This window comes from Scomber japonicus, chromosome 6, assembly GCF_027409825.1.
Source record: "Scomber japonicus isolate fScoJap1 chromosome 6, fScoJap1.pri, whole genome shotgun sequence".
Lineage (NCBI taxonomy): Eukaryota > Metazoa > Chordata > Actinopteri > Scombriformes > Scombridae > Scomber > Scomber japonicus.
In genome coordinates, this window is record NC_070583.1 from 5793593 (window position 1) to 5809276 (window position 15684).

Here is a 15684-nt window from a genome sequence, read left to right on the forward strand (position 1 = left end):
TAGATGCTTACAGTGAACAGAAGTGAGGGGCAGGCTGCTCTGTGGTGAACTAGGCCATTTGGGGACAAGCTAGGCTAACAATGGTAAGACTATGAGGTGGTAACTCATCACGTAGCAATGGAAACTTATTCGATAACTACGTATAATTTGGCCAAGAAGCGAAATACGGAGAAAAGCAGAGGGCCAATAATTATATTATAATTAAACATAAGATAATTTAGATGTAATGTTATAATAGCAGACACAGTGTTCTTTCAAATAAGGACAAGGCCAGAGACACCAAACTCACGATTTAGTCTATGAGTATAGGTGTGGTGATGATGAGTATGGTGTCAAAGGGCTGTACTGAGATTCAGTAATAGAAGCACAGCAGTGGAATCTGAATGTATAGCAAGTAGAAGATCTTTTACACCATGGTTAGGACACTTTCAGTGGAGTAATCCTAGGGTGAACCAGGTGAAGTATTGGACACTATCGTTGTACTAAGATGTGCTATATCGGAATTCGGGATAAGTATTATTTTTGGGATATTAATAACCTATATCCGGATATAAGATTATGCCCAACACCATATTAAGGTGACACCCCCACATTGTTAATTTGCCTGAACTACATGGACATGAGAATTAGAGGAATCTTAATTCAAGGGAAGGAAAACATTTGGTTAAGCCATTTTTCATGTAACCCAACCATATCCAAACTATGTTCAAGAATAAGATCCTTTATTACCAGAGAATGATCTTGTTGCAATGATCAGTGGTAGGCAGAACTGCAGAGCTACTACTTGGGATGGTGTGTGGTAATGCTTTTGATTACATTAGATGTTTGGTTCTGTAGATAATCACCACCACCGCCATAAGTCCTGTTATCAATTTATAGTTGTCATTGAATTAATGCACTTTATAAGAGGTTTAAACAACATGATGTTCAGTAGCACATTATGTAAAATGCATTCCAATTAACCATTGCCACATAACAAGAAATACCCAGCTGGTGCTTCATTGGTCCACTTGAGATGAGAACGTTGGGTATACTCTCTGTTATGGAGCTGCCAGGCCCTTACAATCTCCACATCCTACTGTTCCTTCTGTCTCAGCATGACCAAGTGACTTTCTACTTAAGATCACAGCTCAAACCAACATTTTTTTTGTCTTCTTGCCAGGGTGGAGAGGTCTACAGATCAGGTCATCAAGCCTGTCAATGTGGAGGCCTTGTCCAAGTGGGTGGGGAAGATTCCAGCCGACGTGGTGAGGGACATGGCTGTCGTGGCCCCCATGTTGTCCAGACTGGGCTATGACCCCCATGCCAATCCCCCCAACTATGGCCGGCCTGACCCCAAGGTCCTGGACAACACCAGACGGGTGAGTACTGACCAGAAGCTTTTACCACATATGATCATCATTTTATTGTGAAAGTCATTGCCTTAAAGCTACCCAATGGATCATATTTAGTTTTATTATATGAGGTCCTGAAAGGAGAATGACTCATCTAAATGCCCTTCATTTAAAACTCTGCCAGTAAAAGGCCAGTCACTTTGCTGTTAATAGATTTTTGTAATGCCTTAAACATCACCTGAATTTTTTGACATTAAGGCATATCTGGAATAATACCAGCCTTAAGAAATATGAAAACCAAACCAACCTGTTTGTTCTTGACTTTTCCTTAACATGTCTATAGCTCACAGCCCTAAAGTCCATTGGTTCCCACTGAAAACATAAATCTTTCAAATAGAACATTTCATCTGGCACTGTTGTTAGCAAATGTTGCTCACACAGGACTATTTTCAGTGGACGATGAATCCACATAGCATTTTTTGTCTGACTTACTTCAGTTGCTTGCTCAAGGACACTTTCACATGTGGACAGGAGGAGGAGCCTGGGATCCAGCCACCGCCCTCTCCGTGAATGTCCGACACGCTCTTAAAAGCACATGAATTTCTTTGCACGTGTGCATCAGTGCTCTGCTCTGTGCCTCAGCAGTGATGTTCTTGTCAGACGTCAAAGCCTCCTCATATCCTGGGAAGGAACCCACTATTTTTGGAGCAGAATATGTTTTATTAAATCCTTTTCCTCAAGCTGAGCATATCAGGTGACATGCTCTGCAGCTCCGCTCGTTGGGTTGCATACTGTATGTCTGAGCTTAGAGCACTAATTTTGAGTATATTACTGTAAAGCATCATCTTACCACTCGTAACAGGATGACTTCACCTTGTTATCTGTCGCAGCTAAAATGAGCTGAGGATCTAGGAAAAGAGCAACTGTAGTTCCATCAGTCTGAAATGTCAATTGTTGGAATACAGAGACAATATTTTATTATAATCATTGTCAACACGGGTGTGCCATATGATGATGTTAGATCATGAACTATTTAAATGTCTGCATGATCTGCCTTTATAGAGAGATAGTTAGTATTCTGTAAACTATCTGCATGGTTCACATCAGGAGACCAAACTGTTTTTTAATGGTAGTTGTTGAGCGTCGTCACTTCGCCAGGTAACCAGTTAGCTCACAAATTGGATGCTTGGTAGCTTGTTTGTGAAATCTACAGCAGTTTTTATGTCTTGCTAGGAAGCCCACCTGCTGCACATCATGTTAATCCAACTGCTGAGCTGCAGGTAAACCCAACCATTTAAGTGTTAGCTGGCCTGCTAACTTTTGAGATAGTGTGATTGCAGCTTAGGCGTGTTACTGTGTTGGTGCCAACATCAACTGTTTACTTTTCAGGCGTGAAATGAATTTAGTTGTTCTGTTAGTTTAGTTTCACACTGCAATATTCATTTTAAATGAGGTCAAATAGACTGTCATTACTTTTTAATGCAGCCTTGCACAACTGCTTTTATTTATTTGTGGAATTCTTTGTGTTTTAATGTAATTTTATTTGAGTCTTTCATGGGTGTATGTTTTTATGTTTTATGTGTGAGCCCCTAAACTAAGACTAATTCTATCAGGTGATCTTGAATCTTGTGCACTGTTAAGTAACTTGTAAAATAGTCTAAAAACCAACATGCAGAAGAATTGTGATAAGATTTTGGATCGTGATCCTGCCTGAAAAACACCATGATATGATATTTTTGCCATATCCACCACCCCTAATTGTCGATATGAAATACGGGTTAAAAACTGGTGATGTGTTCTTTAAGTTTATTTGGTGTGTGATTTTAGTGGTGATAAAGTCTGGAGAATGTCTGTCCGTCGGCTGTTAACTTGTATTTTCCAGGCTTGACCTCTCTCCTGTTGAGCTGCTGTCCAAACATCTCTGGCAGATTTATTACTCTCAAGCACAAAGCCTGAAGGTCTTTCCAGGTTTCTGAGTACTTTCCTGTAACATCTTTTCTGTTCAGTCATGGTGGCTGTTATTGTCCATACTAAATACTTATCGGTCGCATTGACACCAAAGAGACTAACACATAAAATGCAAGACCATGTGTGTACTTGAAAGTTTTTTTGGGGAACATCCTTCTAGGTGTAGATCTGCAAATGGAAACGTTTACCTTGAAAATAAACTGGTCTTGAGAGGATGGTCTAAGAGGCACTAATTCCTTCATTGAATCTTTCTCTCTATCCCCCTGTCTCTCTTTCTATCTCTGTCTATCTCTCTGTCTTCTCTATTTCTCCATTTATTCATCTCTCTCTCACTACACACACACTGAACTATCCCTTGAAGTAGCAGCACTACTTCTATAACAGTAGAAGTATAAGTTGGTTACAGTCGAGCAAAAAATCTCCCCTGAAATAAATCAAAAAACCAAACAGCAATGGACTTAGCCAATCACCAACTGCTGATACATTCGTCTGATCGCAATAGTCTAGTGGCCCTGATGGTAATCACTAATTGCCCAACATATGCAAATTAGTATCCCGAGGTTTCTAAATGCTGGGACCCATACTGTACAATTCTAACATAAAATTTTACATGACATTTTCAGGTTCACATTGCTGGCAAGTAGACACGCAAACAAAGTACTGCAGCAGTTATGATTAGGTTTGTGTTCTTGTTAAGGCTGTTATTACTCTATCTCTGAATGTCATCAGTAGTGTATATTTATGTGTTTAGTTTTGTGTGTGTGTGTGTGTGTGTGTGTGTGTGTGTATGTGGATGTATAGCCTGTGTTATCATGCAACAGTAATGTTTCAATACAGCATCAACAGCATTTCCTGTCTGCCACTCCAGCAGGAAGTGTCTGCTTGCGCACATAAAAGCAGTGACTTGCAAATCAGCAGAACAACACAACACCCAAGGGCCAGAATCTGCACACTCAGTGAAACCTAAATAGCCAAGGCAGAGTGTGAACTGTGGGGTGGAGGGTGTACAGGAGTGGTAGCATTAGAATGGCTCACAGTGTAAATGAGCATCAGCAGTACCAGAATGAGATTATATGTGTTTTTATGTGTTATGTGGTTAGATTTTCTCTCTGTGGAAAAGTTTAGACCCATTCCGATAGTGCTCGGTGGCTTTGTCTTTTAACCTAGTTTGGAGTTTTTAGCCAATAAGCTTTTCTAGAACATTCCGGATTGTTTTTCCATTCGTTTTTCAGGGGAACTAAAAAGGGGGGGGACGCAAAGAACGAATGAGTTTGGCAATTCGTCATCTAGTAGAGAACTTTATGACTGGTACGGAAAACATTCAGTGTAAGATGTGAGAGAAGGAGAGGGAATTTCTTTTCTTTTTCGGGGGGGGGGGGGGGGGGGTGTTGGAAAAATGTGTCTGACCACAAACAAATGGAAACTACAGACACGATGGCAGAGCAGAGAAACAAAATCCCTCTTTCTGTGCTCTTCATGGGATTCCACCTTTAAAGTGAAGCTAAGTACAGTCCATTTAAAGATGCTGCAGTGTCATTATAACTTCCTCCATTTATAGTCAAGTATTTACAGTAAAGTCATTGCTACATTACAGTACACTGTAATTGCAACCCGTTCCTGATGCATTCTGGGAATTGCAGTATTTTATAATAATCGCAAACTGATGTTTGTACTTAATGTTTTTCTTACTTTAGTTCATTACTTTACAACTGTTTTGAAAAATAGTGACACCTAGTGCCTGTCACAATAATTACATTATCGATTTATCGTACAATAACGTAATATCATCATCATCATCATGTCTATATATGGACATATCATATGATACATGGACATGACCTTGATCTTTTTTTTACCTCAACATTGCCACACTTCACATTAGCAGCTAAGAGACTATTCATGTCACATTGGCTAAACAAGTAGTGTCCTCCATTCCTCACTGTGTACGTCCTGAGTGGAGACTGTAGAAGAATTAAAGGGAAATAACTCTGTCCCCAACCATAATGACAGTCTGTGTTTTTACACAAGTGTAGAGCCCACTCTCCAATCTCACCCCCGCCCCCCTTACATTATTATACTATTATATTATCATTATATCAGTGGTATAAAATCATCTTCAAATGACAATAATATCGTTTATCGCAATTATTTCTGAGACAATATATCGTCCGACAAAAGTGACAGACCTAGTGACACCAAAATCTGTTTGCCATTAATGTTTTGGGTAAATGAAACAGACTAAATATGTATTGACTATAGGGGTTTTTAAAAGGAAAGTTTAAGTGGATTTTTACTGGCAACAGCAAAGTGTGTAGAGGTATTTGTCTAAAGGCCCACTTTCAAGCTTTTTCTGCAGCTTTTAATTTTGTCTCTTGGTTGTCCTCAGCTAGTAACTGAATCTTGAGGTAATGTCATAGTACTTGAGTACTGTTCCTACTAGAGCACTGTTCCTACTCATTATAGACTTACTAGTTTTAATCTTTAATTTTAAGAAATATACATTTGCCATCAAATCGATCTCGTGATAAGAGGGATTGCCTCGAGGGAAAACGAAAGCATACTTTTCCAGAACTGATGTTTGCTAACAGAAGAGTAATGACAGTCACTCCCTTCCCTCGAGGTAATGGTGTACCATCATTCCCTTCCCTCGAGGTAATGGCGTACCTCCAGTGTCAAGTTGACACAGTACTATAAACCTGGCTTTATTCACTCATTCGCTACTCCATATATAATAAACAATACATAGTTAACTCAACAATAATCATCATTTTGTGTCGTCACAATCAGCTTTAGAGTCATGTGACGATTGTTTTTACATCTTTAAAATGTGGAGCGCATTGCATTGTGGGATTGTTAGCAGACAGTACATGTACATGCCATGAACACTACGTTTTTCATTCCATGGTGGAATATTTGAGGGCAAAATATAGTGGAGATATTTATACACTCAGCATTCAGACACTTATAAAATGGCGGAGGGTAAATATAGTGCACTCTAAAGTAAATAGGGAGTGTTTTTAGATACAATCAATGCTCAGTCTTTGCAACTCCACCACAAAGATACGATCAGATTACACTCCTGTCCCACAAATATTTGCTCAGTTTCCCATTTACTTCAATGGAAGCATGTAAGACTGAGGAGGTTCCTGTTTCAGTTCAGTTCAGGTCACAATTCACCTTTGGTCAGCTTTGATCATATGACCAGCAGAAACACTGATGCACTGTGTTTGGTTAGTTAGAAGTTATTTTGATCAGCCCATTTAGTAAAATATTACACTACTAGATCACTTTCAAGGATTGTTTACAGTTTTTTATTCTTCTGCTGAAGGTTTATTAGTCACCCACGTCTGAACTGTGACATTGCATCCTTTTTTTCAGGCTGAGTGTGGGGTAATGTCATTGAATGTGAGCGTACCTTGAGGCGAGGGCTTTTTACATAGTGCACCCAGTCACTGCAGCCAGCTGTTTTTAATCAATAGCTCCACTGTGTATGAGCTAACTGCTGAAACACAATGTCTCATTGTAAGACTTTTATTTCTGCACATTATAAAAGAGGAATCTACATACTGTATATAACCCGGCTGCCATATGTCAGTGTGCACTGTGCAGGTCACATATCCAACCATCATCAGTTATCAGCATGCTTGTCAATGCTTCTCACATGTGCCTGCACTCCTGTTTACATATCCTGGATGCAGTAAATATTTGTGCATGTGTGTGTGCATGTGTGTGTGTGTGAAATGGTTAACATCAGTCTCCTAACACCAAACCTTACATTTCTTGTTGACAGCCAGTGCGTATTGAAGCTCATTTGCTGAGATTTATTCTGTGTACATCTGCAGGTTATTAGTGTGCTTCTCCTGCATCAAAGCCAGCTGCAGGGTTTATATTATTGTTTGCTTGCTGTCTCTTCCCTCCTGGACTGGAACTCCAGCATACAGAAGCGGATCTCCTAGCCGCCAGGTCCAAGTGAACAAAAAGTTTCTAACAGGGCCCTACAGTCAGTTTGCTTATACTGCTAGAATATTAAAGATTCCCACAGTTTAGTAATATAGTTTAACTCAGCAGCATCAGTATCTGTATATGGAATCTTAATAGTTTCGAGCACCAACTGAAATATGTGTGTAGCATTGAGTGACTGAATACTGTCAAATTCTGAAAGTTGGCACATAAGACTCTGCCAACTCATTTCTCCAGTATTAAATATTAATTTCCTCTTTTAAAGCTGCAGTATTTTTTGGCTACCTCGAACAACCTGAAAGCACAGCACTGACATATTATTACACTATAATGTTAACAGCATACGTGTTAACAAGCAGTTGACTATTTACACATCCAGCAGACATGGGGGAACATTAGCATCCGTTCAAGCTGTGTTTCTACCCACCTATAACATGTAAGCCTTATATTCTCAGTGAGACTTTATTATGGTGGAATGTTGGATCTCTTTCAATTAAATTAGAGTACAGTCTAGACATGATCTTTGTGAAAAGTGCCTTGAGACAACTTTTGTTGTGCTATATAAATTGAATTGAATTGAACAGGAGTAACCCCTTGAGTGTACCATCTCATTTTCAAGCAGGTCCTATATGACTGTAATAGTCAATCCCCTCAATATCCTTTTAGCTCTGTTTTGGTTTCCACCAACCACTGAGAAAAATGTCTGCCTCTTTAGCGCCTAAATGCTCCATTAAACTTTCTAGCTAGTTAACTTTTTCTGCTTTTGGGTGGTAGGTTTATCACACCTGAAAACTGCAGCTGTCTGCTGCTGGAATTCTCTGTGAGTTAGAAATAATAACCGATTACCTTGTTGAAAATGTAGCTAAACAACTAAGTACTTAAATAATGGATCTAACGTGTTAGGTTACTCGTTACATCAGAAAAGTAATTCAAGTACCCCCAACACTGCTGTTATTTATTTTTATTTCCTATTGTTCTTATTGCTCTTTATTATTTTATTGATGCTCTTCTATTTTTTCTATCCACTCTGCTGCTTTGCTGTAACACTGTACATTTCTCCATCATGGGACCTGATAAAGGATTATCTTATGTGTTAAGAAACTCCATTAAAGTTAGTTATTGTAACTTTTGCTGACTGTGACTTCAAGTGGCAATAACAGGATAATGTTAATGTTACAACAAAGGTATGAACTGGTTGTTTTTGCTCTATCAGTGTCCTTGGAAATGGTTTATAACTAGCAGACTCAGTTATAAATCTACCGATTTGATCAATTTCTTATTGATATATCAGCTTAGCCCTCTTTCCCCCTTCTCTGTTGTCTTATTATTTCTTTATGCTTGGTCTTTATAGTTCATAGTTATAGGTGGAGGTAACATAATACATTTTGTTGATGGTATTTTAATCTCACGTTCCAAAGCTCCTCATTGGTGAGACACCAAGTATTCAGAGTAGATAGGAAGCACAGTTTGTACTCAGTATTCAAGACCACACTACATTAGTATGGTAGCACCCCCCCAAATTCTGCGTTGCATTGCATAAGACATCTGGCAAGCAGCCCTTAACTAAAGCATTGTGTGATGAAGCCACATGTGGAAATGCTCTCTCTGCTGTCTTGAATTTGCACCCAGCCCCATCCAAATATTTACCCTGTGTCTCATCTCTTCCTCAGTGCTGATCCCACCACATAATACGCAGCCTGGATCGAGCCGCTCGGCTGCTCTGTGAAATAGTTTGGAAGCAGTCATTGAACAGAATGTTTGCGTTGCAGAGACAGAGAGAACACTGCCGGATGATTAAGGAAGCTTGACCTGTTGAGAGCAAGCCTTATCTCAGTCAGAGCTTTGTTGTTTCTCACTGTGAGTGAATGGCCATCTGGATTAAATGTAATCCTTCCAAGCAGTGCCAGCCCCTGCGGTCAAAGCAATTAACACAGTGGATGTATATCTCCCCAAATCTCTGTGATTCTATTGATTTAACCCAACAAGCTTCCAGAGATTCATTTATAGACATGCACAGGTGAAGAAGAAGTGTGGAACTTAGCAGGAGAAGTCATGTGTTTCTGTTTATTTTAGTGTTTCAGCTTCATTTGTTACATGATGCATATGAAGGTCTTGGGTTTCAGTTTGGTGGGGCTATTTTGTTGCATAAAACTACAGAAGTTATTAAACAAAACTTCTATTTCACTTGATTTTACTAAACATCATTACAAACATATGTTGTTTCTACATTATTGGAATCAGAATAAAAATATTGCTGTTTCAATAAGTTTACTTCTGAGTAAACTGGCCTAAATTTGTAAAGATGAAGTTATAAATTGAAGCCTGCTGCAGTGCCTGTTCAGAATGGGCTAATTGATTTGCCTCCGGCTAAAAAATGAATGCAGATGTGAGGTGTGAATGAATAAATACACTGTACCTACACGCAATATGAAAGAAACTAACAACCTGGAGCGCTGCCACGATGTTCCTGGTGAAACTCGAGCACTAGAATTATTGTTCCGCAGGTAAGTGGATTATTAAACTATTTTGACAGTCTTTTTTTTTGGGGGGGGGGGGGGGGGGGTATACTGGGCCGGCTGTGGCTCAAGAGGTAGAGCAGGTCTTCCTCTAATCGTAAGATCGATGGTTAGGTTCCAGCTCGTCCAGTCCACATGTCCATGTGTGTTTGGGCAAAATACTGAACCCCAAATTACTCCCGACAGCTGCACCAACAGTGTATGAATGAGACATGTAGTGTAAAAATGTTTTGAGTGGTCGAAAGACTAGAAAAGCGCTTTATAAGTACAGTCCAGTTACTATTTAATGAACTGAGGAAAGTCACACACCAAACCAAACAGTTCAGAATGAATATGTGCTTAGTAAATGGCAAAAATGACAAACTGTTTGAAATACTACTATATTTACTGACATTAACAGTTCTGCACTGTAGCTGTTGTCTAGCTACCTGTTTGAATCTGACGTCAGGTGACCTTTTATTGTGTATACCAAAGACATAACCCACTCTTTATTTTTTTAAAACATAAAAAATAATAGTGTTGTTTCCACCTCTATAATCCATCTTTGACCTGGTGTAAATGTACAGAGAACGGACAGAGATGTGTTATTATTTTAACCAACTGACTTTGATGCAGCTGAGTAACATATAGTCATATAAGTGAGAATTAAAACTGTAGCACTTTGTGCATTAAATATATAAGCTACAGTTTAAGGCCTGATTTAGTTTGTTTGTTAGTCTGTTTTCTAATGTGGATAATAATTATTATAAATAATAATAACAATAATACATTTACTTGCTTTACTAGTGCTTTTAACAAAACTCAAAAAGACATTAAAACAATAAAACCATACAGAATAAAAAAACAATATCAAAGTTAAGCTGTTAATAAAATACAGAGAATATATTTAATGTACCTTCAGCTGAACTGAAGCTTCCTCATGCATCTTGTATTGACTTGTCCACTAATGACTGTGTTAAAGAGACAACAGCTGGACCTCTGCTCTTTGTGCAGGCTGTGTGTGACTTGTTGGTCAGTGGAGGTTGTTCCAGCTCGCTGTAAATGAGGCTCATTGGGGCCTGGCTCTCCAAGCCGCAATCAATAGCTTTTAAGTGGCTTTGCAGTCGTTCTGATCCCTGGTGAGAAATGGATATTGGGATCAATAAGTTCTCAGATTCTCCACGCTAACAATAATAAGATGAGTTAGTGGAGAGAGGAGAAACAAAGGTGTGGAGAGGTTCTCGTGTTGTGCTTTGGGTCTGTGGCTGGACCTTTTCCTTCTTGTTGAAGTGCGGACAGTTAATGATGTGCAGGCTGATCATATCATATTGATCCAGGGCCATCATCAGAGCTCTGTGGCTCTTAGACCTCAACAGAAAGTCATGAAACCATCGGCTAGACATGCATGGAAAGAAAAAGACCTCACATGGAGTGTTTATTGATCCACATGTCTTACTCCTTTACATCAGATCAACACTGCAGCTGCTTTATTTGCCAGATCTGCTCAGTAGCGGAGGATATTCTCCAGATATCTTACTCCAGACTTAGAGATTTCTTGTCTTTGTAGAATGTTGCTGAACTTATCACAGCCAGCAGTTCTTCTGTACACAGAGGAGGTTTCAGTGGGATCCAAAGTGTTCTCTGGATTTGTTTTAGATCATCAAACCAGGAGGAATCAACTTTTCAGAACAACACAATTGATCACATTCACTTCACACAGGGATTACTACACAGATACTGTTTTTACCTTACTTCATCCTTCCTACATACTGTCAGCATGTTTTTCTACAAAACCTTCTGTACTCAGCAAAATAACTAATGTTAGTTGTTGTCTAAAAGCAAAAGCACACACACATTTTAATTTAAAACAGCTTCTGCAGTCAATGATCAAAGAATATGAATCTAACCAGACTTTTTATACTGACTTTCCAGACACATTTCTGTCCAAAGAATATTAAAGTTTGATACCCTAGACCTGATTTAAGGTCAGTCCGGTGTGTGTGTGTGTGTGTGTGTGTGTGTGTGTGTGTGTGTGTGTGTGTGTGTGTGTGTGTGTTTAGGCTCTGTGGCAAAAATGTACAAGGAGACAAGGAGCTGGAAATCATTTCACTGTCCAGTTAGGTTTTTTTTCTCTCTCAAAATATACAGAACACAATGTGATGACTTTATATCATCAAACTCGGTGTATGCAAATACACAAACAGCAGTCACAGATACACACTCACACTCAGTCTGCTCAACAGTTTGAGTGTGTTTGGTTTGAGGGATCAGATCAGTCCTGCAGAGTTTCCACTCAGAGATGTTGGAGCAGACAGGTGTGCAGCTCAAACACTCTCTGCTGATTGTGGCTCCACAGCAGCAGCTTTTCAGAAGCAATGGGCTGTTAATTACCCCAAACCCCCACCCCCCCAAACCCCCGGGGACCAGGGCTCAAGCACAGGGAGATCTGAACCAGTGCAGAGGTGTAGTTTGGCAGCAGCACAGTGGACTAACCTGCTGCTTGTACCAGCAAACACCTTGGCTGACCCGTCTGTGCTGCCCCCCTCCCCCCCCTCCCCCAGCTGGGCCCTGCCTGGCTCTGCTGAGGCAAGCTGTGGCAGGTTTCCAGGGTCCCTGCTCACCTACACAGGAATCTTGTGAAGGTTTGATCCTTACACTTAAGTGACTACAGTTAGAGTTAGAGGTGGAATATTTTTGAGGTTGTTGAAGCCAAAATGCCTGATTTCATTCTAGGTTTTCTGAAATGTGATGCAGTTTGGAGTCAAATGAAAGACATGAGGGACAAGAAATGCAGAAGGGGTGGAGGGGGGGGGGGGGGATAAGTAAAGTCCTAAATGGATGCCAAAAAATTAGACTTGTACATTAACACTAAGAAAATAAAAGTAGATGAACAGAAATTTAGTTGAAAATATATGGATTTGCTGATTATCTTGTTTTTTGTTTTTTAACATTGTGACTTAAATATATTTGTTCAACAAATAAGCATTTTTAAAACAATGACACAATTTTCAATTGTACATTTTGTAGACTAATTAAATGTCTATTTTAAAAAGAAGCTTTAGACTGAATCACACTAGTTTACAGAGTAAATGTTTAGTAGAAGTTAGCTGATGGCCAGTATGAGTTTTAAGAACTTGTCATGGTGAGCAACATTCAACACATTTTCATATAAATAAAACATGAACAAAGACAAAATACTATAAATATAAAAGATTAAACAACATACAACTGCAAAAGGTTTACAATTCAAACATCAAATAGGAAAATAATAATTACAAAAAGAAAGCTAAAATGCACAAAATGGTCAAACAGAAGTCAAACAGCCCAACACAGTGTTACTGCAGAGAGCATTTCTCCATAGAGAGGAGCTGCCAACTGTGATCACAGCCTTTTGATGAAGCTCAACCTTCTGACCTGACGAGACGTGGGGGGGAATAGTTGATATTTTTAGATAAAGTCTTGATTATTTTATCAAATGTCCTTGTTTCTGCATTTGTCAGACAACTGAACCAACTGTGACAGATAAAGTAAACACATGTTCTATAACAGATGTGTAAAAGTGGACAATAACTTTTACTACCTCAAGAATTTATAATCTCTCATGAGGCAGGATGAATTGTTTTCCCATTTAAGGTTAACACAGATAGAAATAGTAAAACTCCATATTTAGCATTTATAAGTAGTATTTCTCTAACACACTATAATATAGTTATAAGCAGTATTTTTTTTTAAAAGCAGTATTTATTCATGTACAGTATTTGTCATCAAGTATAACTTCTCATATGATGATATATTTTTTATATATTAACACTTATATGTGCTTATAACTACACTGTAGTATTTTATTAACCATTGAACAGTTTATATACAGCTTATAAATGCTAAATGGGCGACTTACAGTAAAGTGTTACCCAATAAACGCAAGTCTTTCCTTCATGTGAGATGTGGTTGAACGTTCTGGAAAAAGAGCTGCTAAGAGTTCAAGAATGAACTCAGTTCATGTGTCATGGACAAGTTTTTCCTTTGAACATTAAAAGTCCATGATATAAAATAGAGTATAGAGTGAGAGTTTGAAGTTCAGCATGTCAGTCATTAAAAAAGTTGTGAAAAAGAGAGGGAGGTCAGTCAGCTGATTGGCAGAGCAGAGCTGTGTTTGTCCTGCTTCAGTAGAAGAAGCTGTAAATCTTGTTTCATATGAAAGTTCCACCTCTCATGAGCATTTCAACACATCTATCAGAGGTAATAGATCTGGAGGCCAGAGTCTGTCTTCATGTCCCTGCAGTGATCCCATCACTTCCTCTGTGTGTGTCTTCTCAGGACACACTAATGAGTAGCAGCAGAGCCTCCTCTCTGTATGTGACCTGTGCTTCTCTTCCTCTTCTTCTGTGCGCACTCTGCTCTTTCAGTGTGAGCAGAAGGTTTGGACAGGCTCGCAGCAGTCTGCCCAGACCCCCCCTCTCACCCCACCCCACCCCTTCCACGTACGCCAAGGAAAACTGCAAAATGGCACCCAGGAGGAAATCAGAAACATGCGCTCGCCTCTCTGTCTCTGCTGTTGGAAATAAGTTCAGATTACGTTCAGTTTTCTGGCTCTATGATGACTTCAGGCAAACACGCAAGCATGCATGAAGGTACGCAGGAGGGGGTGAAGAAGAAGGAGGAGGAGGGGGAAGAAAGAGGGGGGATTTTTGGCCCTCTCCTCCCTCTCTGTGGAGGTCCAGCACACATTCATATGAAAGATTTTCATTGATTAGCTCTTGACAGTAAGTTGTGTCTGTTAGCTCTGCTATGAAAAGCTTTAGCACATAAAAAAAGATAAATAGAAGCCAGACTATGTAACTTAGAGATGATAATAAGTTCATTTGATCTTTGACCCCGTCACCAGTAAAACTAAACATACAGCATGAAGAACTAAACCTGTTCTATGTGTGCATATTCAAAATACTGAATGTGTGCTGGTGGTGTGTGTTTTTTCTAAACGCCTGCAGTGGCTTCCTTTACCTCAAGCTACATTGTATGGTTACAAGATAAACATCTGATAAAGATAGTGAAGTTTCTATGAACTTGTTGAGAATGTTTAACTGCAGAAACATCACCACCATTACATCACTCTACACTCACTGCAGATTAGATCACATAGTTTATACACTAAGTTTTTTTATACCTCTACTGTAAAACCAGGATGAATCACATTTCAAATTTAAATTTGCGTCATTGGCAAGAACATCCTCCGACCTCCTTAGTTACTGTTGCTATAGCTGTCAATAAAAAGTATACTAAAACTTTATTAATTAGCCGATCAACTGCAACTATTTTGATAATCAATTGATCCTTTTGGTTTACCTTTAACAAAAAAATACCTGTTTGAACTTTAGGAAACACTGATAATATTTTTCTCCAGTTTCTGACATTTTATAGACCAAACAACAAATTGATGAAAGTAATTCCTATAAAGGTTATTATAGGAAGTACGTTAATGATTGTAGTCAAATACTCTATTTTTCATAATGAATTCATTTTAGATTGTGGAAAATGACCAAAAAAAAGAGAATAAATACAGTTGGCAGCATTATGTAACACTCTTCAATACTTCTTTACTGCATCACACATATGATATTATAATGAAAGATGAACACAGTGTGGCAGACAAGTCATTAATAAAGGAATATATATGATAGAGTGAGATATACAGTGGAAAATGAGTAGTTACTCACTGCTTCCCCCTGATGTACAACTCCCCTTACTACAACACTGCTGCCTCCATCTTCACTTCTCTCCATCAGCTCACTGCGCAACCTTTCCTCCATATTCTTCTTCTTTATCTCTGTGCTGACAGAACTGTTGTCCTTCAACATGAAGCACTTAGACTTCCTGTGTAGATATGGAAGCTTTTTGTGGAAATAAAAAGATCCTATTAATCATAACAC

At 39.0% G+C, this 15684-nt stretch overlaps 1 protein-coding gene across 2 annotated transcripts in view; it reads left to right on the forward strand.

The window, feature by feature from the left end:
- tpst1 (tyrosylprotein sulfotransferase 1) overlaps positions 1 to 15684 on the forward strand; it is a 44288-nt gene that overhangs the window by 26127 nt on the left and 2477 nt on the right. For both annotated transcript variants that reach the window (XM_053321320.1, XM_053321322.1), the window contains exon 3: positions 1163 to 1361. In XM_053321320.1, the coding sequence (XP_053177295.1) occupies positions 1163 to 1361 (199 nt within the window). The remainder of the gene's footprint in view (positions 1 to 1162; positions 1362 to 15684) is intronic.